The following is a 27,619-nucleotide window of genomic DNA, read 5'->3' as shown; positions in this document are numbered from 1 at the left end:
GCCCCTCCCGGCCATCCCTCCATTCAGCCGGAGCCAGCTCACTCACCCTCCCCCGCTAACTTTCCCCCACTCACCACCCCATGGACCAGAAACTCAAAAAGTTTGCTTTTCGTGGCTTTGCGCGCCCCTCCAGTAACTTCGTCCGCGGCCATCGGGGTGGGCTCAGCCGCTCCTCTCTCTCACACACACACTCTCTCTCTCTCTTCCTCTTTCTTTCCCTTTTCTGCCTTTTTTTTCCTCCAACTCTCCCCTCTGAGTCCTGCTGGGCTCTCTCACACTTCTACTAGAGCGGAGTGGGGAGGGGGGCCCCTTCAGGGCTGCCCTGACGGCCCACGGCCCACGCCGCTCCAGCTCAGCTGCTGCCACCACTGCCGCCGCTGCTGCCGCCGCCGCCGCCGCCGCCGCTGCCGCTGCCGCATTCCTGCACTGATAAGACAGAAATAGTCCGGGCTGCCCGGGGTCTGGCTGTTTACTCGGTGGGGACAGAAAATCCTGCCTTTTTAAACCTCGCTGTCCAAACAGCGCAGATAAGCGGGGAGGCGATCTGAAAATACCGTCTGTTGCTTGGCTCGGCTCGGCCCGCCCGCCCGCCAGCCCGCCCTGCAGCCCCGAGGCCTGGCTGGAGGGGGCGAGGGGAGAGGGGAGGGAGGGCTGCGAGGATGGGGGAGTGGAGGCTGGGGACCGGGGCTCAGCCGCCCGGGGGCCGGCTCCGCAAATAGTTTCTGGGTTAGGGAATTCGCCAAGAGAGCCAGGCGAAGAACAATCATTTCCAACTTTCCCCCCCTTCCCTCCCCAAGTTGTTCCTGCTGCATTTCTAAGGCTCTTTCCCCCAGAGACCTGGCAGGCCGAAGCAGGGAAACATTCACTGGCAGAGACTCCAGCGCGAGGCCAGGAATGGAAGAGAGCCCCTTCCGCACAGGGCAGGGAGGCGGCGGGGGCTGGTGTGCAGGCTGTGGGGGAGACGGCCCGGAGGAGCGTGTGTACCTTGTGTGTGCACGGCTCCGTGTGAGCGTGTCTCCTTTGTGTGTGTGTGTGTGTGTGTCGGTGCCTGTGTGCATGCGTGAAGCCTTGTCCCTGCGTCTACGTGCTTTCTGGGGTTTATCTCTGGGCTCGAACTCTGCGTGTGAGGCCGGGCTCTGGGCGAGCCGTTAGATGTCCATGCGGGAAACGGACCATGTGCTGTCTATTTCAGCCCGCTGGTCAGGGTGTGGGCCTGTTTCCGCACACGGGAGTCTCCGCCGCTGTCTCTTTGTGAGAGAGAGGGGGCTTTCGGGAACTGTTTGGGGAAGAGAGTCCAGGAGGCCCGAGAACACGGAGAATGCCAAGGGCGAAGAAGGGAGTGGGGAAGAGCAGCAGGAAGGATGAGAGTGCCATGCAGGGAGAAGGCCGCGGCCTCCACACGTCCTGGCTCTGGCCTTGGGGGCCTGAGAATGGCGGAGAGGACGCTGCAGCTGCCATCCCAGGCACCCAAGTCCCGCTGGGACAGCTGGAGGTTCCAAAAGCAGAGAAGGGCTGTCTCAGGAGGTGGGGTTTGCGCTTAGGGAGCCTGAGAAAAGGGTTTGTGTGGGAGGGAGAGGCCGGGGAGTGGAGGAAGGACGGGAAAGGAAAAGAACCAATCTGCCAGTTCTAGCATCTGCAGGGGCGCCTCTGACCCCTCTCCCTGACTGCCAGCCCTCAGGCCAAGGGGTAGAACCAACGCTCTGCCACAGCCACCCAAGACCAGGGGTAGTCCTGCAGAAGCTCTCTGGCCTCCAAAATCAACCCTAGGCAGCCCAGATCCTGCTTCCCTTTGTCCTCCAGAACTAGGTGCTCCAACTCAAACCTAAACACGGATGCCATAGAAAGAACAAGACACAAAGGAGGAGGAGAGGAGAGCTCCGTCTGCTTTGCCTGGTTTCCCTTCTGCCATGCCCTGCTTTCTTGTCCATCCAGTGTCTGTATGTACACAAGTTGCTTTACACAGTTGCCACAATCCCTTCTGTGCCAATCCCAAAAGAAAGAAGCAAGACACTTGAACACTTAGAATCCTTAACCGTCCCAAAGGGCTTTTCTTTTGTTCACTTAGATGTCCCCCTCAAGTCAGAATAAAATAATTCCTGGAAAGGAATACTTTTCAACCAGTTAAAGCCATAATGACTGTAAATAACAGAGAGGTTGGATTGGATCAGCAGGTCCCAGGATTCTTTGTATAGATTTCAGGGTCTGTGAATTTGGATGGGGAAAAAAAAATCACACCATCATCTTCACTAACTTCTAACTGAAATTTAGTATTTCCTTCAATATTTACAAGCATTTTTCTGAGAAGGGATCTTCACCAGACTCCCAAAGGGAAAGATGACATAAAAAAAAAAGATTGGGGTAAGAAAGCTGCTACTTATAGGCACTCTCCTCCCCTTCTCCCAGAGACTTCAGGAGAATGAGAGTTCTCCTTTCCCCTACATTTTACTTTTTTTCTCCTTCCCAAGAAATAGTACCAATGTACTTCCCAAGAAATAGTACCACATGAGAAATTCATGCTGTTCTCCTTGCTGGTGATGGTCTCCTATCTCTGCCTATCCTTTGAGCCCCAGTACAAAGTTCTACCTCTTCCTTGAAGTCTGTCTGATTTCCCTAGCTTAAAGTGGTCTCTTCTGTTTCATTTTACATTCACTGTTTGTACCACATAATTTAACACTTAACTGAAAAATAAGTGTTTGTTCTTTTGTTACTCGAGTTGTATATCTTGTCTCAAAAGAAAATGGGTTGCAATCTCCTTCAGGACAAGGGAGTTTCTTCTATAATTCACCACTCCTTTCAATGTATAAACTATATCCAATGCAATAGGAATATCAAGACAAAATGAAGCAGACCCTGCTCACAAGGAGCTTACATTCTATCAGTGAGATATGGTGTGTATAGGAATAATTATAATACAAGGCATTGGAGGAGAAAGAAAGCACTGATGACTGAATGAGGAAAGGCTCCATGGAGGAAGTAACACCTGAAGGGAGCTGTGAAAGAAGATAAGGAGAGAGAGAGAGAGAGAGAGAGAGAGAGAGAGAGAGAGAGAGAGAGAGAGAGAGAGAGAGTTCATTCAAGGCATGGAATAGAAAAGTTAACAACAGAGCCAGCTCTCCATTTCACAGCACTAAGATTTACTCTTTTTCAAGTACTTTTCATCTCCAGGGTTATAAGAGCTCCATGATGTCATTTGGGAAAGGGAGTATCAGGGATGTGTCCAAGTCCTAGGCAAAATATAATTCAACAAAACTTTGCCAAGGGCCTACTATGTGCAAAATGGTGCTGAGGGGGATGAGAAGACAAAAAGGAAACAATTCTGTCTCACACTGAGAGGTGAGAGGAGGGAGAAGAGGGGAGGAATACAAAAAGGAAAGGATGTCCAACCCTAGAATAGGGTCTAGGGGAAGTTAAGAGAGAGAGAGACATTCAGGCTTTTGTAGGGAGAGGAACAGTGATTGATTATTTGTTGGGAAGAGATGGATTCAGTTACTAAAGGGACTGAAGCCTCAGCCTTGACATGGAAGCTCTTCCTATTTAAATGGCCCCAGAGGAGCTGGGTAGAGGTCCAAGGCCATCACCATCTCTTCCAGAACGATTGCTAAGGCAACACCGTGGTTCCACTACTCTAGTCCGTCCCCTGGGCCGCCCCAACATACAGGCGCCCATTCACACCCAGAGGGATGCAGAGGCGCCCCACTTGGGACGGAACCCAGGGCACGTGGCCGGGCTAGCGGTTCGGAGTATTTAGGAATTGTGTGCGTATTCCTAGGTGGATCCCGATGGAATATACAGACATGCACGCACAAGGAAGTACACACCCTTAGGAGGCAGCCAGGCTGGGGCACACAGACGGGCACACGTGGCCGGTTTGCCCCCCTCCCCCACACGGGCTCCCAGGAACGCCCGCCGGGGTCCGGGTCTGGGAGGCGGGGTACGCTCCGGCCTCCTGCCTCGATACCCCGCCGCCCTCTCGGGGCTAGAGGCTCAGCCCCGCGGGATGGAGAGAGGGGCCCCAGAGAAAGCATCCCTTCGGGGGCCTCCTCTCAATCTCGCAGGGACGTCGCCCCCGGCAGTGACCCGGGTAGGGGACCCAGGGACAGGGGCGGGTGGGAGTGCCTGAGCCCCTGCTGCGTGAGAGGCCCTGATCCGGGCCCCCGCCTCCCCCTCCTCGTCCCCCCGCCCGGGCTCTGCAGCAGCGGCGGACGGCAGCGGCGGCGGCGGCGGCCCGAAGCGAAGCCGAAGTCCCCCCTGCCGTCCCCCCATCTCTCCTTCACTCACTCAAGCACCAAATGGCAAAGCTCCTCTCTCTCCCCAAGCAGGGAGAGAGATGCAGCCCCAGCCGTGAAGCAGAGGCTAGGGTCCCTGGATGCTCCAGCCCGGGGAAGGCGCGCCTTCCCTCCCCCTCCCCGGCATCGTGGACAGGGGAGACGGGGTGGGCAGTGTGTGTGCGTGGGGGACACATCTCTCCAGGGCGGCCGCCGCCGCGCCTCCTCCCTCTGCCCTCCCTCAGCTCTAGGGTCCCCGGGCAGCTGAGAGCCGGGAGCAGGGCTAGGCATGCGCAGTATGTCCTCCCAGCCAGTGAAGGTCAGCCCAGGGCCTAGCTGCGGGACTGAAAGGCAGAGGAGGGAAGGAGGGAGAGGAGGAGGGGGAGGAGGGGGAGGAGGAGGAGGAGGAGGAGGAGGAGGAGGAGGAGGAGGGATGCAGGGAGGAAAGCTTAACTCTTACCCTCCTGGGGAGGATGCTTCCTTTGGGGTGGAGTCTGGTGCCTCACTCCCTAGATTCCTTCTGAGCCTTTCCCATTACTGGGGCTTTTAGCTTATGTCATTGGGGAGGGAAGGAATAAGAGCAGGGTAAGAGACAAAAAAGATGGTGGGAAGGCAGATACATGGCTGCGAGAAGGGGAAGAAAAGGGGAAGGGAGCAAAGGGAAATGGGAGCAAAGAAAGAAAAGGAGGAGGAAGGGAAGCACGAAAGAGGGGGAGGGCTCTTTCTCCTTCCATGCCCCTCCACCCTAATTCCCTGGGAATGAGGCTTTCTTGGAAAACAGGATGACTGACAGGTAGGCAAGGGAAATTGAGACAGAGAAAGAGAAGCAGAAGGAAATAAAGTCCCTGGGAGCTACTACAGCGCATACGCTTGGAGCATTCCTCTTGGGGAGGGGGCAGGGCAGCGGGAGCCTGCCGGTTCTGTGCTGCACTCCATAGCCCGCTTCTGGAGCTGACCACGCATCCCCCCGGGGCAGGACCTTTGTGACCTTGGAGGTGCCAGCTCCCCGATCCCTGCATCGAGGAGAGCCCGCCTCTTTACCCTGTCTGAAATCCTTTTAGAAATGTTTTTGTTCTGGGACTGCAGGGATCGAAACACAGGTTTCGTGGCATATTCTGAGTCTTCCGAGGGGGGCTTCCAGATCCTGGGTATTAAGGTCTGGAGAGCGAACATATGCCCTTCTGGGGTTATCTTTTTGAAGGGAGAGGTCAGTCTCCATATTTCTTTGTGTGTGATGGAGAGTATGGATGCCAATCTATGTCACCACAGTGCTGTGACTATGTCTATGAGAGAGAGAGAAACAGAGACACAGAGACACAGAGAGAAAGACAGAGATAGAGACAGAGACACAGAGACAGAAAGAGAGACACAGAAAGACAGAGACAGAGATAGAGACAGAGACACAGAGACAGAGAGACACAGAGAGAAAGACAGAGAGAGACAGAGACAGAGACAGAGAGAGAGACAGAGAGACACAAAGACAGAATGAGAGACACAGAGAGAAAGAGAGACAGAAACTGAAAGGGAGGGTCAGAGGGGGAGGGAGGGAGGAAAAGAGAGAGGAAGGGAAAGAAAGGAGGGAGGGAGAGACACAGAGACAGACAAAGAGACAGACAAAAAGAGAGAGACAGAGACAAAGAAATAAAAAGAGAGACAGAGAGATAGAGACAGAGACAAAGAGAGACAGAGAGATAGAAACAGAGACAGAGACAAAGAGAGACAGAGGCAGAGAGACAGAGGACACATTCAGAAAGGGAGATTGAAATAGCAGGTCTCCCTATGTAGTTGAATCTCAGTTTCTTCAGGTAACATAAGGTAGATATAAGCGATTGTTAAAGTCCCTTACAGCTCCAATATTCTGTTATTCTTTATAATAAAAAAATCACCAGAGGGATAAAAATTAATGAGAGAGCAATCAAAAGAATGAGTTAGTGAGCCCATGGGCCGTCCAGATGCTAAAGCCAATCTGGGCTGCTGGATCACCTAAGATCCTATTATCAGCTTTATACTCATTGTGTGTATGTCTCTGAATTGGCCATTGCCTCTCTCTTGGTCTTCTCACCATCCCACAGTTAACATCAGCGTTAGATGCATCACATGTATACATTTGCTTACTCCAAATTTTAGATGTTCTGATCAGAAAACCTCTGAGTAGATGGACAATGCAGAGGTCAGAGTCCAGAGCCTAGCGCTGTACTGGCTCTCCAGTGGGTGTCTAGCCAATACTTCTTGACTTAAGAGTCCGGTACTCCCGATACCCCTTGCTATTATCAGATGGACTGACTGCTTGTGACTGTACCAAGAGTCCTATTGGCCCATTCCCCGAGTTCCATGACCACAGAGTCAGCCTGCAGGTACTTGGACAACACGGAGTCTTGTACAGCCTGACTAACGGGTAGATTCTGCAGACAATATGTGTTTCTACAGAATTAAGTGGAGGGACCATTGTACTGCACATGAGGTGGGGGTCCTGCAAGTTCTACTGAGGGGTGCATGCTGCCAATAATATGTGATTCTATGCAATCATCTTGAGGGAAGGGATTAGATGAAGTATGCTGTACGGTCACAAGAAGGGATGGAGCTGTAAAATATGTGTGACTGAAAATCTGACTGAGGGATGGGAATGTAGCAGATTCATATTCCTATCTAATAAACTGTGGAGAAGGAGCTATAGCACAGGGCTTCTTAAACTTTTTCACTGGAGACCCCTTTTTGCCCAAGAAATGTTTATGTAATACTGGGTCTTTAGGTATATAAAATAGGTATACAAATCAAACACTAATAATAAATCATAATTTCATGATCCCCCACATTCTGTTACATGACCCTGTCATGAACCACAGCTTAAGAAGTTGGGCTATAGATAAGATGGGGTTGTACAGTGTGGATAGAATCCTGGATCAGAAGTCAGGAAGGTCAAACTAGCCTTAGACACCCTCATTAGCTGTATGACTCTGAGCACTTAACAGCTAAGAAAGAGTTCTTAGTTTTTTTATATATAAAATGAAGATAATAATGACACATCTTTTTTTGTGAAAATCATGTGATATTTGTAAAGCAGTTTGCAAAATTTAAAGCACTATATAAATACTATTATTATTTTTATCATCATTACTTGGCAAGCCTTGGGTATTATTAGAACTATACCTAGAGTGAGGCAAGTAGGGATTTGTATAGGATATTGGAAATGTTGATCTTAGATAGCACTTTAGCATCTACAGGTATTTGAAAAATTCTTATTGATTGACTAATCTCTCTGGAAAGATGGGTCATGGCCAGATTGTGTTTCTAATTTTATATCAGAGGCAACAGAAAGCTATTGAAGACTTTTGAGCAAAGGAGTGATGTGGAGAGATCGGTGACTAGGGATGGTTTATTTGGTGGTTGTATGGAAGATGGGTGGTAACGGAAAGCTGGAACACTAGTTAGGAGGCTATTAAGCTAGCTAATATGAGAGGATGGTGATGGCTTGAGCTAAGGTAGTGGCTATGTGAGTGGAGAGAAGGGGACCTAACAGGAGAGATGAGGTGAATAGACAAAGGAAAAGGTAAGTCATTGACTAGACAGGAACTGTGAGGTGGAAGAAAAAATCTGAGATGACTTCAAGATCATAAACCTGGATGACTAGAACAAGAATGACGTCCTCCACGGAAAAAAGAAAGTTTGGAGGAGGGGTGGGGCCAGGGTTGAGGAAAAGAATCTGACTTCAGACCTCTGGAGTTTGGGATGTTAACAGGATGTCCACCCAGATGAAGATGTCCAGCAGCCATCTGATAATATGGAACTTGAACTCAGGAGAACAATTAGGTCTAGCTCAAGGTATCATGTAGTTAGATAGTACAATAGACTGCTGGAACTGGAGCCAAAAAGACTTGAATTCAAATTGTGTTTCAAATATTTACTACCTGTGTGACCCCAAGCAATCATTTAATCTATGTACCTCAGCTTCCTCATCTGTAAAAAAAGAGATACTTAAAAGCAGCTACTTCCTAGTATTTGCTATCAAGATAAAAATGATATGCTTATAAACTGCTTTACACTCTAAAATGCCATTATTATTATTATTATTAATTAGGCATTATGGTCTTTGTACAATCATATTGGAGGGGAATATATGCCAAATGGGATCGTTTGTGTTCAGATTGAGAAGTGGGCTTTATTCATGAAGTGATAATGCAATGAATGATATACAAGTTGTATCTTCAACTGAGGGGATGAGCCTCTATGTCCCTTAGAATCTCAAAACCATATATTGGCTAATGGAGCTCGTTAGGAGTATAGCCTGCTTTAAATTTGATTTCAGATACTTCCTAGCTGTGTGAACCTGAGCAAAACTTAACCTTACTGTGTGTCTTTGTCTCCTTGTTGCAAAATGAAAAAGTTGGATGTGATGTCATCTGAGATCCCTCCCAGCTATAAATCTATGATTCTATGACCTAAGCTCCACCATTGGCTCTTGGCTTGACCATTAGCTAGCTGTGTGGTCCTGGGCAAATTATTTGCTCTCTCTGTGGTTGCTTCTTTGTCTGAGAGATGACTATATCAATATTTGTTATATCTACTGCATAAATCTTTTATGAGGATCAAATAAAATGACAGAAAAAGAATGATAGCTTATATTGATATTCATCGCTTAAGATTTACCACAAACACCGTGCATATATCAATTCATTTGATCTTCAAAACAACTCTGTGAAGCCTTATTATTATTATTATTATTACAAATATTACCATCCCCATCCTATAATTGGAAATAGAAACTCAGAGAAATTAAGAATGAGCAGTTAGAAAAAATGTTTTAAATTAAAAATTAAAAAAACCAAAACAAATTAATAGTCAGTGGCAAAGATGGAATTTGAACTCAGAATGCCTAATTCAAAGTCCAGTACTATTTCCATTACCAAAAAATAAAAAAGCGATCTGCTCAGATTATGGGACTCTCTGTTAATGATCCTTGATGAATTATTGACAATTATCCCTCAAGATTCTTATCTCCTTCTTCTCTCAGAGGAGCTGACCTGGAAGCTGAGAACTAGATGACTTAACTGCCTTTGTTCAGGTCTTAAAACTGATGGAGGATGAGGAACACCAATAGGAAAGAAATCCTTTCCTGTGTGTCCAATCTCCTTTTGGGTATTTCAACATTGCCTTCTTCTTGTTCCAAGGAGAGTGATGATGACCCAACCAGATAGGTGGGAACCAGAATGAGAATGAGCTCTGGCCCCTTTTTTTTCCCCTCACTTCCAAATCTGGTACATTCCACCCTGGCCGTCTTTTATGCTTTTATTAAAAGAATGAGAAACAGAAAATGACTTCTAGCACAGATGTATATAAGGTAGTACCCAAGGGGCAGAGTTTGGAGATTCAACCCTGTAAAACCTGAAGTCCAAACAAATGGAATGATTATTACAAAAGTCTGTAGAGTCTCCAAAAGTCTGTTGTAATTTATTTCTTTGTAAAAATGGTAGGATTTGGGAATCATTTTTTTCTGGACAAAATACCACATGAATGTGTCCCACAAGTGCATACAGAGCACTAGTACAGACTGGATTTTAATCCTGGCTTGGCTACTACCCCTACTGTATGTGATTTGGGGAAAATCGCCTAACCTTTCCAGGTCTTAATTTCCTTTTCTGTAAAAAAGGAATAACAATGCCTATTCTATCTCATAGGGTTATTATAAGGATCAAATGAGATAATGTATGTAGAAGCACTCTGAATAATTATAATCATCATTATGCTGTATCTGACAGGGGCAGCAAGGGATGGATTATGGGAAGGAGTAATTATTCTCTTAGATGTCAAATTCAAAAGATTAAGGATGTGCCCCAACACTCTAGATTCCCTCAATATCTCATTATGGCACTATTGTTCATAAATGTGTCTCGGTCTTCTTTGGACCTATCTGAACAGTTCCCTGGAAGTGCTCAAGCAGGGGCCAGATGACCACCTGTCAGAGAGATTCTCCAGGGAATTCTTGGCTGTGTGGGCGCTCGGGGAACAGATGATTTTCAAGGTCTCTCCCAATTCCAAGATACTATTGTTATATTTGTGCTGGTAGAGAGGGATGAAGGGGGAGGGGAGGGAGAGAAAGAAAGGCTACTGTGGAAAACAAGAAATAGAAAGCCTGGGAGGAATGGCCTTAAGTCTAAAATCAAAGAGACAGAGAAGGGAAAACTGACTAGTTCCTCAAGTCCTGGAACAATAGGATTCGGGAATGGTTGAACAGGAGGAATAATTTTTGAAATTTACCAATTAAAAAAGAAAACGTTTCCCTTTCTCCTTTAGAGTGTAGGTTGACGGAATCTATTATTCCCAGACGGTTCTAATTATGTACACACATACACGCAGATAATTGTAAATTAATAATATAAACACACACACACACACACACACATATATATATGTATTCATAAGAAATAAAAATATAAGGGATGACATCAAAGAAAGCTGGACAATAGATTTGTAAGGACTAGAATCAGAAGACCTGGCTTTTTTGCTCAGTAGAGTGACCTTGGGTAAAACAATCTCTCAAGCCTCAGTTTTTTTATCTGGAAAATGGAGATTATAATGTCTTCACTATCTACCTGAGGATTGCTATAGAAAAAATACTCTTAAAATTATGATTTGATAAAAAGCATTATATAAATGTGATTTTATTATTTTTATTTTATTATTATAGAAATGTGAATTTATTATCATTTTAAATTATAAGACATGGTTCCAGTGCCTATGAATAATTTAATAAATGTTAATTCAATTGAACCAAATTGTCCTACAGAAATTTACAATTTAGTCAAATAGGCCATTCATATATACTAATCACTGGCAGGGGAGGCACAGAGAGGGAAAAGGTCATTAAGGTCTTGATGCTTTCACAGTTCCAAAGGCATGATGAAAAAGTGCCATCCATGGAAAATGTTATCCACATCCAGAGAGAGAACTATGGAGACTGAATGTGGATCAAAGCATAGTAATTTCACTTTTTTTTGTTTGTTGTTTGCTTGCTTTTTCTTTCTCATGTTTTTTTTTTCTTTTTGATCTGAATTTTTTCTTGAACAATATGACAAATACTGAAATATGTTTAAAAGAATTATGCATATTTAACCTATGTCGGATTGCTTGATTGTCTTGGGTATGGAGAAGGTAAGGAAAGGAGGGAGAAAAATTTGAACACCAAGTCTTACAAAAATGAATGTTGAAAAGTATCTTTACATGTATTTGAAAAACAAAATACTATTAAAAATACATTCAGAAAAAATAAATAGAATATCAATGTACTATTGTGAAAAATTCTTTTTTTTTTTCACAAAAAGAAAAGCAAGGAAAAATGCTACCTACCTCCAGAAATAACTGATGAACTGAGGGCAAATTAAAGCTTATTTCTCTCTCTCTCTCTCTCTAAACATCATTAATATGGAAATATGTTTTGCATGACTTCATGGATATAATGGGTATCATATTGGTTGCCTTCTCAATAGGTGGGGGAGAAGAGAATTTAGAATAAATATATTTTTTTAAAATGTTAAAAAAATTTTCTAAAGCAAAAGAAAAACAAAACAAAACAAAGATCTTAGTGCTTAAAAGATTGCCAATTAAGAAAGCAAGTCACATCATACAACTAAAGAAACTAGACTATAACCCAGGTATATGTTATAAAAATGGGAAACACTAAATGGAGCTCCTATGGATAATTAGGCAGGTCAGATGCGCCATCTTCACAACTGTGACAAGTATGGGACATATTGGTTAAAAAAATATCCCATTTATGAGGAAGAGGACAGAGAGAAGCCCTTCTCTCTGCCATAATGCATCTTTCACTGCCCATTTTTGAGACACTATTTCTCACTTCTCAGATTGGCTAAGGTACCAGGAAAAGATAACGATAAATGTTGGAGGGGGTGTGGGAAAACTGGGACAGCAATAAATTACTGGTGGAGTTTTGAAATGATCCAACCCTTCTGAAGAGGAATTTGGAACTGTGCCCAAAAGGCTATCAAACTGTCCATGTGCTTTGACCCAGAATTATTTCTACTAGGATTATATCCCAAAGGGATCTATCTTAAAGGAGGGGAAGGGACCCACATGTACAAAAATGTTTGTGGCAGCCCTTTTTGTAGTGGCAAGAAACTAGAAACTGAATGGATGCCCATCATTTGGAGAATGGCTGAATAAATTGTGGTATATGAATGTTATGGAATATTATTGTTCTGTAAGAAATGACCAGCAGGATGAATACAGAGAGGCCTGGAGAGACTTACATGAACTGATGCTGAGTGAAATGAGCAGAACCAGGAGATCATTGTACACGGCAACAAAAGACTATATGCAATGATCAATTCTGATGGATGGCTCTTCTCTGTGGTGATTCAAGGCAATTCTAATAAACTGGGATGGAAAATGCCATCTGCATCCAGAAAGAGAACTATGAAGACTGAATATGAATCGAAGTATAGTATTTTCATTTTTTCATGACATTTTGCTTGTTTTTTCTTTCTTGTTAATTTTTTCTCTTTTGGTCTGATTTTTTGGGCACAACTTGACAAATATGGAAATATATTTAAAAGAATTGCACATATTGCTGTCTTGGAGAGGGGGGAGGTAAAGGATAGAAGGAGAAAAATTTGGAACACAAAATCTTAAAAAAATAAATGTTAACAACTATGTATTTGGAAAAATAAAATACAATCAAAAAATTGTAAAAAACAATGACATCACAGGTTTCTAGTACTAAATCAAATTAAACAATTAAAAAAAAACATGGCTGGAACTCATCTCCAGGAACCCTTTCCTGATTAATATCTCCATTTCTGTGAGATCAAGCCCATACTTACTGAATGTATACCAGGTATTATTCTGTTAGATGTCAGGGGGATTTTGGAAGATATGTAAGATATACTACTGGCCCTCAAAGAGTTTACTTAAGGAGACAAAAATATACAAAAAAATTTACCAATGAAGCAAGACGATATAATACAGAGTCCCTAGTGAATTGTACAAAAAAGTACTCAAGTTTAGAAAGAAAGAAAACATTTTAGCCTGGATTGATCAGGAAAAAGTGCTGAAAGATGGGTAGAATTTGAACATGTGGAGAAGAGACATCAAGACATTATAGAATGAGCCCATTATTCATTTACAGAATAGCACAGTGCTGTTTTTTACATTGCCTTGAAATACTTGAGTTTTTTTCAAACTGGATTGGATTTGGAGGTCAGTTAGCTACTTACTATCTGTTTGATCCTAGGTAAACGATGTCACTTGTCCAGGATTATTTCCTCCTCTATAAAATGCAGGTTTGTAGCTGAAAGTCTTCTAGCTCTAAATTCTGTGATGGTAAGTCAATGCTCTCATTTTACATTGGACAGAACTTACCAAGAGCACCCGATGGTTTAAAATTATAACCACTAAGAGTCTATAACAAGGTTAAACTGTTCACATTCCCACTTGGGAAGATGATACTTGTAACGCCTAAGAATTTTACCATAATAAGGATAGTTAGAAGAAGTATATATAGAGAGTATGTGAGTTGGCTATGATGGGATGACTTCAAAAAAATAAAATTAAGCAGTTAAAAATGAGGGTTGCATTGGGAGAAGGGGGAAGTAGATATTTCAAATTCCTCTTTTTTGTGTGTGTGAGGCAAGGGTTAAGTGACTTGCTTAAGGTCACACAGCCAGTAAGGCTGTCTGAGGTTACATTTGAACTCAGTTCTCCTGACTTCAGGGTCAGTGCTCTATCCATTGCTCCATGTAGCTGCCCCAGCATCCACATTCTTAAAGGAAAAGTAGAATGAGTTATAGGAGAAAATAGTAAAACTATACTACTGGGGGACATGACCTTTCCCCTCTTAGAACTAGATAAATCTAATTTTAAAAGGAAAAAGAAAAGAAAAAAATGAAGGAGATGAAAAAAAATTTGAAAAGTTAAATATGATAGGCCTCTGGAGAAAACTGAATGGGAATAGCAAGGAATATACCTTTTTCTTAGCAATACATGGCACCTACACAAAAACTGACCCTGTATTTGGGTATAAAAACCTTATAATTAAACACAGAAAAGCAGAAGTATTAAGTGCATCCTTTTCAGGTCATAATGCAATAAAAATTATATTCAATAAGAGGCTGTGGAAAAATATATTAAAAATTAACTGGAAACCAAACAATCTAATCCTAAAGAATGAGTGGGTAAATATATATATATGTAAACGATAGATAATTTCATTAAAGAGAATGACAACACACCAAAATGAAACATGCCAAAATTTCTGGACCACAGTCAAAGTGGTACTTAGAGGAAAATGTGTATCTTTAAATACTTACATGAATAAAATAAAAAACAGATCTATGAATTGGACACGCAACTAAAAAATTAGAAAAAGGACAAATTTTATAATCCCTAATTAAACACTAAATTAGAAATCCTGAAAATCAAAGGAGAGATTAATAAAATTGAAAGCAAAAGAAAACTATTGAACTAATAAAACTGGAATTGATTTTATGGAGGAAAAACAATAAAAGAGAAAAGCATTGGCTAATTTAATTTTAAAAGGAAAAAAAACCAAATTACCAGTTTCAAAAATGAAAATGGTAAACTCACCACCACTAGCAATTATTAGGAAATATTTTGTTTAATTGGATGCCAACAAATCTAACAATCTAAATCAAATGGATGAATATTTTAAAAATATAACTTCCTTAGATTAACAGAAGAGGTAACAGAATACTTAAATTGCCCTATCTTAGGACTCATAAATGAGCTTACTAAGAAAAAAAATCCCTAGGATTAAAAAAAAATATTTAATGCCTAAAAATCTCTAGGACTTGACAGATTCACAAGTTAATTCTACTTATGGTGGAATACTACTGTGTTATAAGAAATGATGAGCAGATTGGTTTGAGAAAAACTTGGGAAGATGTATATGAGCTCATGCAAAATGAAGTGAGTAGAACCAAGAGAACACAATAACAACAATATTGAATGATGATCAACTGTAAATTATTTAGCTATTTTCAACAATACAACAATCCAAAAATCCTATCTAATCTGCAGAGAAAGAACTAATGGAGTCTGAAGGCAGATCGAGGCATACTGTTTTGTTTTTTTTTCCACTTTAATTTTTCATGGGTTTTTTTTTTTTGGTCTATTGTATTCTTTCATAATGCCTAATATGGAAATATTTTGCATGAATACACATACATGATATCAATTTGCTTGCCTTCTCAATGAGGATATAGAAACATTTGGAGCTCAAGTTTTTTTTTTTTAATGTTAAAAATTGTTATTACATATAATTGGAAAAAATAAACATTTTCACATAAAAATTTTTAAATTATGTTTAAATTGTTTTTATATGTAATTGGAAAAATATAATTTTGTAAAAAAGAATTATTCCAGTGTTCCCTATAGATGAATTTACTCTTTCTTCAAACTATATCCTCCTTGAAGGAAGATCCCTAGTTCTATACCAGTGAAAGTGATGGGACTAAAGTCTGAGTCCTGGCTCTTTCAGTGGTCCATGTGGTCTGGCTCCTGGCTAACCCACTTGTGACCAGAGATCCTAAATGCTCTGTAACTGTCAGGAAGAATCACCCACTCTAAGCTCCTGGGAATGAAGAATATTCACCTTTTTGCCATCTCCTTGGCTCTCATAGTCCATAAGTCGGGCAGTTCTCATCAGCTACAGTCTAGAATGTATAAGGGTCCAAAGGATGCTTCCTAAAAGGGCCAGGGTGACTGCTCAGTCCAGTCATCCCTATTTCATCATTTTTGTATCCCTTGATAGCACTAAACAAAGTATCTTATGTAGGAAGCACTAAAATATTGATTTGATGGTGACTGAGGTGGAACTTGAACTCAGGTTTTCCTAGTTCCAGGTCACTGCACTGGGATTACATTCAGTTACTGAGTGATTAAAAAAATCAGCAGTCGGCTGGTCAAGTAAGTTTTTACCTATGAGGATCTGCCTGCTTGTTTTTCCTTCTCTGACTGTCGTTCTTCCTTGGCAGGTGATCGGGTATATCCCCAAAGGGATTTCTTTGTCTGTCTGTCTGTCACTACCCTTGTTTCCCACAAAGGCTTCAGGGAATTTCTTTAGGGGGAAGAGTCAGTAACAGGGGGGATTATTTTTACTGGACCAATGAGTGGCTGCTGTGGGATCCACAGACTTAGAATCGCCTTGACCACCGGGCGCTGAGATTCAGGCCTTCCTGACTCAGAAGCTGGCTCTCCATCTATTTCAGCTCGGCTAGGAAATGACGGGATGGAAAAGAAATCCTGTGTTAGCAACTCAAAGTGTGGGAGTAAGGAACTCAGTAGGGGTTGGAGGGAGAACATAGAGGCTCCTGAGTGGACAGGATACACACACACACACACACACACACACACAGGCTGCTGCCTCGGACAGTAGTACAAACGAGTGGAGAAACATATTGCAGACTTAAGGAGGAATTTCTAGAGGGCTTCCAAAAACTGAATGGGGGCCCCATGTGACAAACGAAGCCTGAGGAATAACCACCCACTAGGTATACACAGAGACACATTGGCTCCCTGCCGTCATCCTAAAATCTACCGTGGGAAAGTGACCTCAGAGAAATCACTCAACATTTATTCTTGTTTCCTTAAGAAGGGAGGATATGGGGAAAATCACAGATTTGCCATGAGGCTCCAAAGAAAGCACTTTGGCTCTTCAAAGGAATCTTGGGAAGTTCCAAATCGACCTTCTGGACCAATAGCTCAAACTGGAATTATGCTCCTTTCTTCTGCAATCAGGGCAGGAAGCTCTTGGAGGGCTTCCTCCAACTGGGAGCTTCAGTGGGCTTTGGAACAGAGAAGGACCCATGTGGGCTTTGGGGAGCACCAAGAGCCCACGTTTGCTCAAGTGTTTAGGGAGAGAATGATTTCTACTCAGGGGATGGAAAGCAATGCTAGGCAGCCCCCTCTTCCAGATGCATGTGTGTTAAGTGATCACTGAGCCATCACTGCTTCTGAGGGAATGGGGGGGGTCCCTGGGGGTCCCTCCCTGCCTCTCAAGGACAGAGTTACAGACCTGGGTTTTAAAAAGAAGTCAGAAATTGAGACTGGTGAGAGCCGGGAGGTGGGTTTCAAAATAAGCTAGGAGTTTGAACTAGTAAGGAAGATAGGTAAAAGTCAGCTCAGTCTGAAAGGGGAGGAGAGTACCAAATTCTCAGGGAATGAGGGCCCTAAGAGAGAAGGGTCTGGATTTGGAGGACTGAGATGTTGATGATTAGACCAAAGAAAATCAGTAAAAACAGCACTGGTTCTAAGACAGATAGGTGCTATGGACAGCACAGCTTTCGTGTGTGTGTGTGATTCCAGCAAGTCTCTTCCCCATCTGCTTGTAGGAGACATTTTAAGCCAGTGACGGGATGGACTGGGGGCTCTAGGGGAGCAGGTAGCCCCTTTTACCCTTTCTCTGCTGCTCCTGTCATTCCCCACACTTTTCCTGCCCTGATGCTGCTCTATGTGAAAGTCCTCAAGTTGTGTCTATTTAAAGGCAGTATGGTGTCAGTGAATAGAAGATCAGGTCCAAGTCCCTGCCTCTTGATATGTATTATTAGTGGGATTCTGGACAAGTCATTTAACCTCCAATGCCCCAGGTTCTAAGACTATAATTTACAGAGAAAGTAGAACACACACACACACATCACACACACAGAATGATGAATACTATGGATGCTCTGTCTTTATCTGTGATAGAAAGAGCGGCGGACCTGGGGTTTGAGTCCTACTTCTACCACTGTCTGGGTGACCCCAAGCAAGTCCCTTACTAGTATGTGACTCTGAATAAGAGCACTAAGAACAGCTGGTATTTATAGAGCACTTTTAAGGTTTTGCAAAACTTTGTATATAGATATGTTTTCTCATCTGATTCTCAAAACAACTTTTATACCCATTTTGCAGATGAGGAAGCCATCAGAAACAGAAAGATGGAGTGATTTGTCCAGAGCTAGTGAGTGCCGCAGTTCCAACACAGCTGCGTGATCTTGGGGAAGTCACTTTGCTTCACTAAAATTCAGGGGTTGGTTAATCTCTAGAGTCTCCTGCCAGCTCTAAATGACTTCCCTCTTCATCTATGATCACCTCATCTGCAAAAAGTAAATCTACATCACCCTCCCTGCCTGTACTTGTTCCCTATTCTTTATGGGAAGTTTTTTTTTTAACTATGATTTTATCAAGAGCGTAGGGAACTCTTGGTGAGAAATAACTTCTGCAAAGGCAGGCTGGCACTTTTTCTGCAATTTATTGTCTTAAAAAGTAGCCCGAGACACTGAGAGGCTCTAGGACTGGCCCAGGACATCACTGCCGGTATACACAAAGAGGCAGGGATTTTCTTAATTTGGAGAAAGAGTAAGGGGCTTCCCACTCACCGAGGACATTCCCAGTCCACCCACCACTCTCTCGTGGCCTTGCTGTGCACAGCCCCACGGCAGAAGGGGAAGAGCCTTGCTGACAAGGCCTCCGATGATTTCAAGGGGTCCAGAACAGCCGGGGGAGGCCGGCTTCTCAGCTGAGCTGGATGCTGGGAGTGAACCGGAGGGCAGGGGCAGACTTCATGGGTAGATCAAGAAGCTAAAGCTACGGACGGGATGTCATGAAATGAGACTGTCCAAGAGACATCCGCTAGGGCCCCTGGGGGACTGGGGCAGGAACATGGGAACTACCAGCTAATCCAGCAGTAATGGACCAAAGGGACCCTCGAGGGCTATAAATCAGAAAGAGGTTACCAATGCAACTGAAACTGAGAGGCAGCCATGGCAAGGGCCCAGGCCCCTACCTTCTTCCCCGGCCAGTCCCGCTCCCCAAGCATGGGATGGCTGCTTCTGCCTCCTGCCTGCTCCCCCAAGCTCCACGGCCAGAAACTCCTCTCCATCTTGCAGCCCTGACCTATCCTTCAAAACCACCTCGAGCCCCACTTCTAATAAACCTCCCCTCTGAACTCCCACAGCAGTACTTAGTTTTGACACGGGATTAGGTGGGAGAAGGGAGAAGAAAGGAAAGGAGGAGGGGGAAAGAGGTAAGACAGAGAGAAAAAGAGGGGAGAAAGGAGGAGGGAGAAAGGGGGAAGAAAGGAGAGGAAAAGAGAGGAAAAGGGGGAGGGGGACAGAGGGAGGGAAGAGAGAAAAGAAAGGGGGAGGGGGGAGAGGGAGAGAAGGAGGGAAGAGAAAGAGGAGAAAAAGGGGGAGGGGAAGAGAGGGAGGGAAGAGATTGAAAGAAAAAAGGGGAAGAGAGAGGGAGGGAAGGAGGGAAGAGAAAGAGAATAAAAAGGGGAAGGGGGAGAGAGAGGGAAGGAAAAGAGAAAAGAAAAAAGGGGGAGGAGGAGAGAGGGAGAGAAGGGGAAGAGAAAGAAAGGAAAAAAGGGGGAGAGTGAGAGAGGGAGGGAAGGAGGGAAGAGAAAGAGAAAAGGGGGAGGGGGGAGAGAGGGAAGGAGGAAAGAGAAAGAGAGGAGAAAAAAGGAGGAGGAGGAGAGAGGGAGAGGAGGGAAGAGAAAGAAAGTAAAAAAAGGGGGAAAGTAAGGGAGGAAAGGAGGGAAGAGAAAAAAGAAAAGGGGGCGGGAGAGAGAGGGAGAAAAAACAAAAAAACCAGAAAGATGGAGACAGAGAAGAGGAAGATGAAGAGAGGGAAGGAAAGAACCCCCCAGTCTGGTTTTGAAGCTCATTTTCAAGAGGCTTTTACCTGGAATTATAGGATTCAGATCAAGCATGGACTTTAAAGATTATCTTAATTTCCTTATCTGTACAAATCCTTTTAGAGATGAAGAAATTGAGGGTTTGTCTAAGGTCCCACTCACTAGCACTGGGAGCTTTACCAGAACACAGTTCCTCTGATTCCAAAAAAAGTACTGTCTCCAGTACTCTATATTCCTTTTCCATCGTCTTATACCCAGAAGGTACTCAATAATACTGAACCATTTGATTGGGGCACAGATCTATGGTTTGGGATGTGAAGAAGAAAGGAGAGTGAAATTGTGGAGATGAAAGCTGTGTTGTGGGCAACATGGGGAGCCTGAGATGAGCAAGGCTTCTGGGATGGGGACAGATCTGTGGTCCTGCTGAAATTCTGGAAGGCTTCCCTTCCTTTCCTCAGTGACCTTGGATTTCCAAAACCATGTTGTTTCCCCTTTTGCTCAATGCACAGGGTATAGGGTTCTCCCAGATCCCCTGCATTAGGACTGTCATTATTTCATGTTTCTCAGCTAATTATAAAAATTACAGGATCTCAGAGACCTACCCATACCTTTCACAAACCGCTCCCTCAGTACAAATACCCATAATGTCATAGATCTGAGGCTGCAAGGGAACACGGAGGCCCTGCAGATAAAACCTTTCCCCCTTCCCATTTTACAGATGGGGAAGCTGAGGCCCATAAGTTGCCCAAGGTCACACCTCCATCACACAGTACTAAGTGGCAGTGCATGTGCAACCATGCAGGTACCATCTCAGGCATCCAGCCGCCACCTGAAGCCTTCTGGGGAGGAGAAACTCACCACTCCAGAGACTGCCCCTTCCACTTCTGAGCAACTCTAGTTATTAGGAATTTTTTTTTCCCCAACAGTACTTAAGTTCTTTCTTTGTATGGTACCTAAGTTTGCATCTAGTAAATATTTTCCCAGCCTTGATAGGAAGGAACAATGGATCTTTGGGCCATTCAAGAGCTTCATTCTGGGACAAAAATTAGACCATGTAAAATACGGAGCCAGTAGCAGGACTGGGTACAATCTGGAGATGGAACTCCAAGCCAGTCCCGCTATGTTCCTCCCCAAGCAGGAGTCCTTGGCAAGAGATCCCAGTTGTGAAAAGCTTCTGGTGGGGGAAGGAATATTCCTAAGAAAGAAAACACAAAAACTAGAGATGGGATGTTTGGGGTTGGGTCTCTCTCTACAGGTCAGGTGAGCCCCCACAGGGCTTGTCTGGAAAGTCACAAGGCTCCCCTGGTCTCCTCCTTACAGGCTTCCTCCAGTGTCTAAAATCCTCACCAATGGCCACTTCTGATGTTGAAGTTACTGAAAACCCTCTTAAAATATAAACATGACACCTGGGGTGGAGTGCAGGATGCTATAAAAGGGATTAGTTGATCAGATTAGCTCAAGGCAAGGGGGAAGACAGTAAGCATTTATCTAGTGCTTTCTCACCAGATATGGTGCTAAGTGCTTTTTACAAATATTGTCTCATTTGATCCCCACAATGCCTGTCAGGTAGGTGCTATTTTTGTCTCCATTTTGCTGCCGAGGAAACTGAGGCAAAAATATTAAATGACTTGCCTGATTGAATATGGATCAAAACATAATGGTAATTTCACTTTTTATTTCTTTCTTGTGTTTTTTTCCCCTTTTCACCTGATTTTCTTGCCCAACATGACAAATCTAGAAATAGGTTTAAAAGAATTGCATATACTTAATCTATATCAAATTGCTTGCTGTCTTGTGGAGGGGGGAAGGTAAGGAAGAGAGGAGGAAAAATGTATCTTATAAAGTCTTACAAAAATGAATGCTGAAAACTATATATGTATTTGGAAAAATAAATTAACTATTGATAATAAACAGATTTGAACTCTTACGAGATGGGACACATGTCAAATACATTTTTATGGGAGTGAAAAAAAAGCTTGAAACATAAAGCTTGTGCTAGGGATAGAGGTCAAGGTGGGACTCTGACAAGGTCAAGCTAGTATATTAAAGGTAAATGTCACCTGTAGCCTATTCCCCTGAAAATTTTGGGGATAAATTGTATGTCAAATGAAAATATTCTGACTTTTGGAAATGAGAGGGACCTGTTCTGTTTGTTTTCCTTCCTTTTTTTCATTTTGGGCCAGGTGGATGCAGTTCTTTTACTCAGGTAAGGAATCTGGCACCAGCTTGTCATAAGGAGCCTTAGTGATTGGCTGAAAGGATTGGAATTAAAGAATGGACCCCTGTGCTGATGTAGATGGCCCACGCCTCAGGTGGGGTGTGTTCTAAAGAGAAGGTATCCTTGTGAGGTTATAAAAGGAGCTGACAGAATGTTGCTCCTCTGGGCCCACAGAAACTCTGGACAGCAAGCCAGCTCAGGGAGGGCTGCAGGGCAGTTTAGGAAGCTTAGAGCCCCAGGCCTGGAATCAGGAAAACCCAATCCAACCTCAGACGCGTGTGACCCTGGCCAAGTCACTTCATCCTGTTTGCTTCAGTTTCCTGGTCTGTAAAATGAGTTGGAGAAGGAAATGGCAATCTATTTTAGTATCTTTGGCCAAGAAAACTCGAGGAACCAGACAAGACTGAAATAACAGAACAAGCAGGGGTTTAGGTAATGACTTTTGACCAGAGACTTCTGCCCTCAGAATATTCCTATTTTTTTGTTGACAGGGAGGAAGGCCAGTAACAAGGAGGCTGAGTTGCAGTTATAGGGGCAAACCAATACAACCCCATTTGGCAAAAATTAAAGAAAGGGTCAGGAAATTTAAGCGATTTGTCCAAGTTACATGGGATGAAAGCCGAGTGAGTAGATTTCCAATCTGGAGCACTGTTCCCTGCTGACCACCAGACCGTCCGTGGCCTTCAGGCCCTCGTGATCCTCGCCCTTCTCCCTTCCCCCTCTCCTGCCCTGCGCACACCAGACTGACACCAGCCATGACGCAGCACAAGGCTCTAATAGGACGATGGGCTCTGGGCCATCAGCTCCAACCCAGGAAAGAGTCTTGGCACTCACCCGTGATTGCTCCCTAGAGTCATTAGTCTAATGTGTTGCTCTGGCCCAGGCCAGACAGATTCAGAGCATCTGCAGAGCTGAGGGGCTTAGCAACCTGTCTACCACATTCTCCTTTCCCTGAGCAGGGCCCAGGCAGGTTCACAACTACTCTGCCATAGGTCCCTCAGAAGGACACAAGGGCGCTAGGGACAGAGTGGAGTGCCAAGAGGATGGCACTGGGTAGGAGGAGGGGGAAAGACACCATCCTCGAACCCACCACAATGTGGGATTTCTAGTTTTCAATCTAGAAAGAGGGGGCTAATTGGGGGCTAATTGTATGATCTAAACTCATACAAACAAAAAAGGAGAGGGAAAAGGGAACGGCCTTATTCCCCAATCCCAGAATAGGAAGGTTCCTTCTTTTGACATTCCAAGATTTCCTTAAGATAAGTATCCGAATGTCACCTCCTTGAGAGCAGGTATTATTGTTGCCTTTCTTTATATCCCTAGTGCTAACAGCGGATCCCCAGCACACAGTGAGTGTTCAACAAATGCTTTGTGGAAGGTAGTTAGATGGCACTGAAGTCAAATTCCTCCCTTTTCATTTCCTAGCCGTATGATTCCAATTGCCTCTCCAAAAAACCCAACCAAATGCTTTGTTAATTGCTTAAAATTTCAGGTTTCTTAGAAAACAGCACATTTTCAGGAAGTCCTCACCAAATAATTTACAGTAAGACTTTTTTTTGGAGTAAGTCTCAAACAACTTCAAAAGAAATCTGCTGACAGATACCTGGTGGTTCCTAATGGAAGCCAGGGAAGTTTGGAGCATCTCCCTAAAAATTTAAGGGTGACCTAGGGAGGGGTGAACGATGCTTCCCCCAGCAGGCCCCTCAGGCTTTTTAGAAGCTAAAAAAAAACCCCAAGCTTCAGGGTCCCACGGGGCTGACCCCAGCAGGTGACCCGATATTCCCGCGAGGCCGGCAATCATTACCCACTCAGGGCAGCGACTGCCTGTCCCGGCCTCCGAGATGCAGGAGCTCAGCTTCTCCTGGTGACACCTCCAAATTCATTAACTCCGCCACTTAGCGCTGGCTAATGAGCACTCACTTACAATCACACCCGCACACTCGGTGGAAAGATGGGTGCCAGATGCCAAGTGCCATCCTTCACTTCCCCGACCCCAGTCTAGACGAGGGGGGCGGAGAGGGGGGGCTTGTCAGCATCCCAGCGACTGAGCCTGTTCTCTCTCTGCCAAAACAATGTTTAAAAAAAACCCCACCCCAGCCCGATAACCCACTTGGGTTAAATGGAGGCCAATTTTATGCTAATGTAGCCCCAAAATAAAACACTCAAGACATCACGCAGCACATCTCCCCTTCTGCCAGGATCACTGGGTTTGATGTTCCTTGAATTAAAAGTGGCCTCCCTTCCCTCAAGGATCCTGGAATGAGTAGAGGACGTTTTTGAGGGCTTATTGTAACCCTGATGCTCAAGAATCCAGGCCTCTTCCCCCTAGGTTGGACCTGACAAGGGATCACTAGGGAGGCTTCCCGGCATGTTCACTCTTCTTCACCCCTAGAAAAGGTTCTCTCCCTGGGGCACTCTCAAAATTTGCCTTCAGTGAACCCATAAAACCTTTTTTTGTGCACTTGCCTCTTTTCCCAATAATTCTCCCCTCCCCTTTCCCCCACCCAAGCACGCAGAGCCTTAGTTATCATACTGCCTGCCTGATAGGGGGTCCCTGCCTCTCACCAGGAAGGACAGCCATTGATAGACAAATTTAAATCGAACAAATATATTATCCCTTCCTCCAAATTTCCTAAATTAAAAAAAAGTATAGAAAAGGGGAAGGTTCCAGTGAGAAGCAAATTTTTAATACAAAGAAATGGATCTCTAATGATAGAATTTGGGCTCTCAGATATGGCTCTGGGGGAAGGAGCCCTTCCTAGACCCCCTAAAATCATGAATCCCATATGGACTGCCTACCATGAGGGGGGCTTTGCCCTTCTCCCTATTATATGGTTCGAGGGCAGTCTGATTTTGCAAGTCACTGGAGCTGGGCACAACCTGAATTTCATTGTTTCCATGGTGATAGGTCAGCCTGGTCATTACCCCTGCTGGTCTAATCCCTAGAATCCTGCAGTAGGCCTGGAAGCAGACCTTTGTAGACTGCCCACTCCCCCAGCAAAGCATGGGGTAGGAGGCTCTCTTAGACACACCTCATGCCCCTCACCCCCTTCTCCCCCCAGTAGGAAGAAAGAAGTTCTCCATTTGGGAGGGGTGTAAGCCCTTCCCCTTCTGGACATCCATGGGTCCCCAAAACCCCACCTCCTGAGTCCCAGAGCCCACCTTTTTGGAGAAGAGTAGCCCCAAGAGGAAATCATGTCTCTTTCCTCAGATTTCAGGCAGACTTATTTGTGAAGGCTCATGTATGGCCTAGAATTGTTAATTTACCTTTTCAAGTGGACCCCTTTGATGGCCCCAGATAGATCTAGACCATAAACTTCTGAAGGAAAAGCACCAGAGCTAAAGCCCAGAGTTGACAGATTGGGCCCATTTTTAGAAATGTATATATTTTTAATGCCAGAAAATGCTACTCTTTGGGGCACATGGGCGTTTGTCATGATAAAATTAAGGTTTAACACCTTTGGTAGGGGCTAACTATTTCCAAATACTTCTGCAAGGGAGAAAGGGTTGATCATTTTCAAATCTTGCCCAGAGCATGGAAATACTTTGTCTGAACTCTGGCAGGGACCATGCTTTATGCTTTTTTTGTATTCCTGATATCTCTCAGCACAATGTTATGTACACACTGGGACTCAAAACATACTTGGTGATTGATTCTGAGAGAGAAACCATACAGTCTGGTCAATACTTTGGGCCAAGGGCTAGGGAAGTAGCACATCTGATCTGACAAAACGAACAATGATCTAGGACACCTGGGATCAGTCTAGTTCTAAAGGGTGGAGGTGGGGAGGGAAGACATCCCCTGCCTCCATCATGCTGTGTGACTGGACAAGGAGCTCCATTTATCATTCTGTATCTTCTGTACAATGGGGGAGTAAATGGGGAACATCCATTCTTTTTCTTGAGTACAAGGATGAGTGAGACAGCAGTCAGGAAGGGCTCTGAGCATCCTAAAAATCTAGTCCTTGTGGGCTTGGAGTATATTTTCTGGTTACCACAGCAACCCCTTTAGAGGCTTCCATGGGAGAATTTACCTTATTGAGAAAGAAAATGCCATAGGAGGCTCCCTTAGATATACTGAAATTTCAAAATTACCTTCTAGCTACTGTCCTTCCCCACAAGCCCTCCCCCTTCCTGGATCACACAAAGATGTTTTGGGCATGAGGAGTATTTGTGTGAGTGTCTGTTGGGAGAGTGTGGGGACACTCTCTAGTGTCAGAGAAAAGATCTGTACACATATAAAGCAAACCTACATGTGAGGGCTAGATGTATGGGGAAGGAGAGCACTTGTGCAGGAAGATCATGGGTGTGTTTGCTTGGAGACCAAGCAGCTATGTGGAGGGCTCTGTGTGCAAGTACAAGTGATCTGGTTTTCTCTGCAGGGGAAGGGAGGGCTGCGTTTGTCTGCCTGCAAATAGAGAGAATGTGTCTTGGTACAGGGAAATAGGGATGTGTAGGAAAGGGGGAGTGCATGGAGAAAGAAAGATAGGTGTGAAGAAAATGTGTTTGTGCATACAGGAACTGGTCTAAAACACATCAGAATCCCCCAATACTTAAACATTAGAACAGCGGAAAACCTGACGCCCAGACTCCTTCTCTCCTTTGCCCAGGTAGGAGAGGGGAACGAGGGAACCTAGTTATAGAAGTCATTGTGGAGAACCAGGCTGGGATGGCTTTGCCTTGTCAGAAAGAATAGAAAAGATGGGGGGGGGACAGAGAAACAGACACACTGCGAATGGTCCCTAGGCGCTGAGCAACCAGTTACAGAAGGCAAGCAGTGGGAGCCCTGAGCCCAGAGCGGTGAGGGCAAGGCCGGGAGGCTGAGGGCAGGAGGGCGGGCAGGCAGAGGAACCTACCTGTACCACGGTGGGCAGGTGCTGAAGGCCTGGAGTCATAGATGGCTGAGTCCCTTGGTGGGGGAGTCATCCAGTGCCCCCTTGGCACCCTGTTCCCGAGGGCTCCACTCCTCCAGCACCAGGGGCCATTCTGAGGAGAATCTGAAAGGATAGGATGGGAAGGTGGCAAGGGCTAAGACTCCCTTCCCCCAGCCCATCGCCGAACACCTAGGCTCTCCGGGAAGGAGCAGAGGGGGAGGCAGAAGCTGGCCTGGGCCCCTGCCGATGGCCAGTGGAGAAGGAGGAGGCCTTCTGAGATTTACGGGAGATACAGGACATAGGAATCCATCCACAGTGCATGTGTACGTGACACACATATATGTTGTCTTGTCCAGAAAGCCCGTGAGGAGGCTAGTCCAGGCATGTGTGTCCCACCTTTGCAGAGGTTGGACACCTTGTTCGAGGTCACACAACAGGTAGGGAGACCTGAGAGCCTAGGCCTTCTAGCCCGAGTCTAATCCTGAATCCCAAATGCAGAGTTCTTTTTTTTTTTAACCAAACCACCGTTGTTTCCCTTAGCGTAGGCTGAAACATAGCTAAGGTTAATGAATGGAGAAGGGGATGGGAAGGAGAGAGAATAAGGAATAGGATACGG

General features: G+C 44.7%; 1 protein-coding gene across 4 annotated transcripts in view; it reads right to left on the bottom strand.

Moving 5' to 3' along the window:
• SMARCD3 (SWI/SNF related, matrix associated, actin dependent regulator of chromatin, subfamily d, member 3) overlaps positions 1–27,619 on the bottom strand; it is a 42,403-nt gene that overhangs the window by 12,067 nt on the left and 2,717 nt on the right. For 2 of the 4 annotated variants that reach the window (XM_052001004.1, XM_052001007.1), the window contains exon 2: positions 26,986–27,126. In XM_052001004.1, coding sequence (XP_051856964.1) covers positions 26,986–27,024 — 39 coding nt within the window. In that variant the 5' untranslated portion in view covers positions 27,025–27,126. Of the gene's footprint in view, positions 1–74; positions 357–26,985; positions 27,127–27,619 lie in introns of those variants that run through there. The other 2 variants (XM_052001003.1, XM_052001005.1) reach the window with 2 other exon arrangements.

The sequence above is a fragment of the Antechinus flavipes genome, chromosome 5 (genome assembly GCF_016432865.1).
Source record: "Antechinus flavipes isolate AdamAnt ecotype Samford, QLD, Australia chromosome 5, AdamAnt_v2, whole genome shotgun sequence".
Classification (NCBI taxonomy): domain Eukaryota; kingdom Metazoa; phylum Chordata; class Mammalia; order Dasyuromorphia; family Dasyuridae; genus Antechinus; species Antechinus flavipes.
The sequence above is the reverse complement of the archived record's forward strand: the minus strand, read 5'-3'. Positions and strand labels throughout refer to the sequence as shown.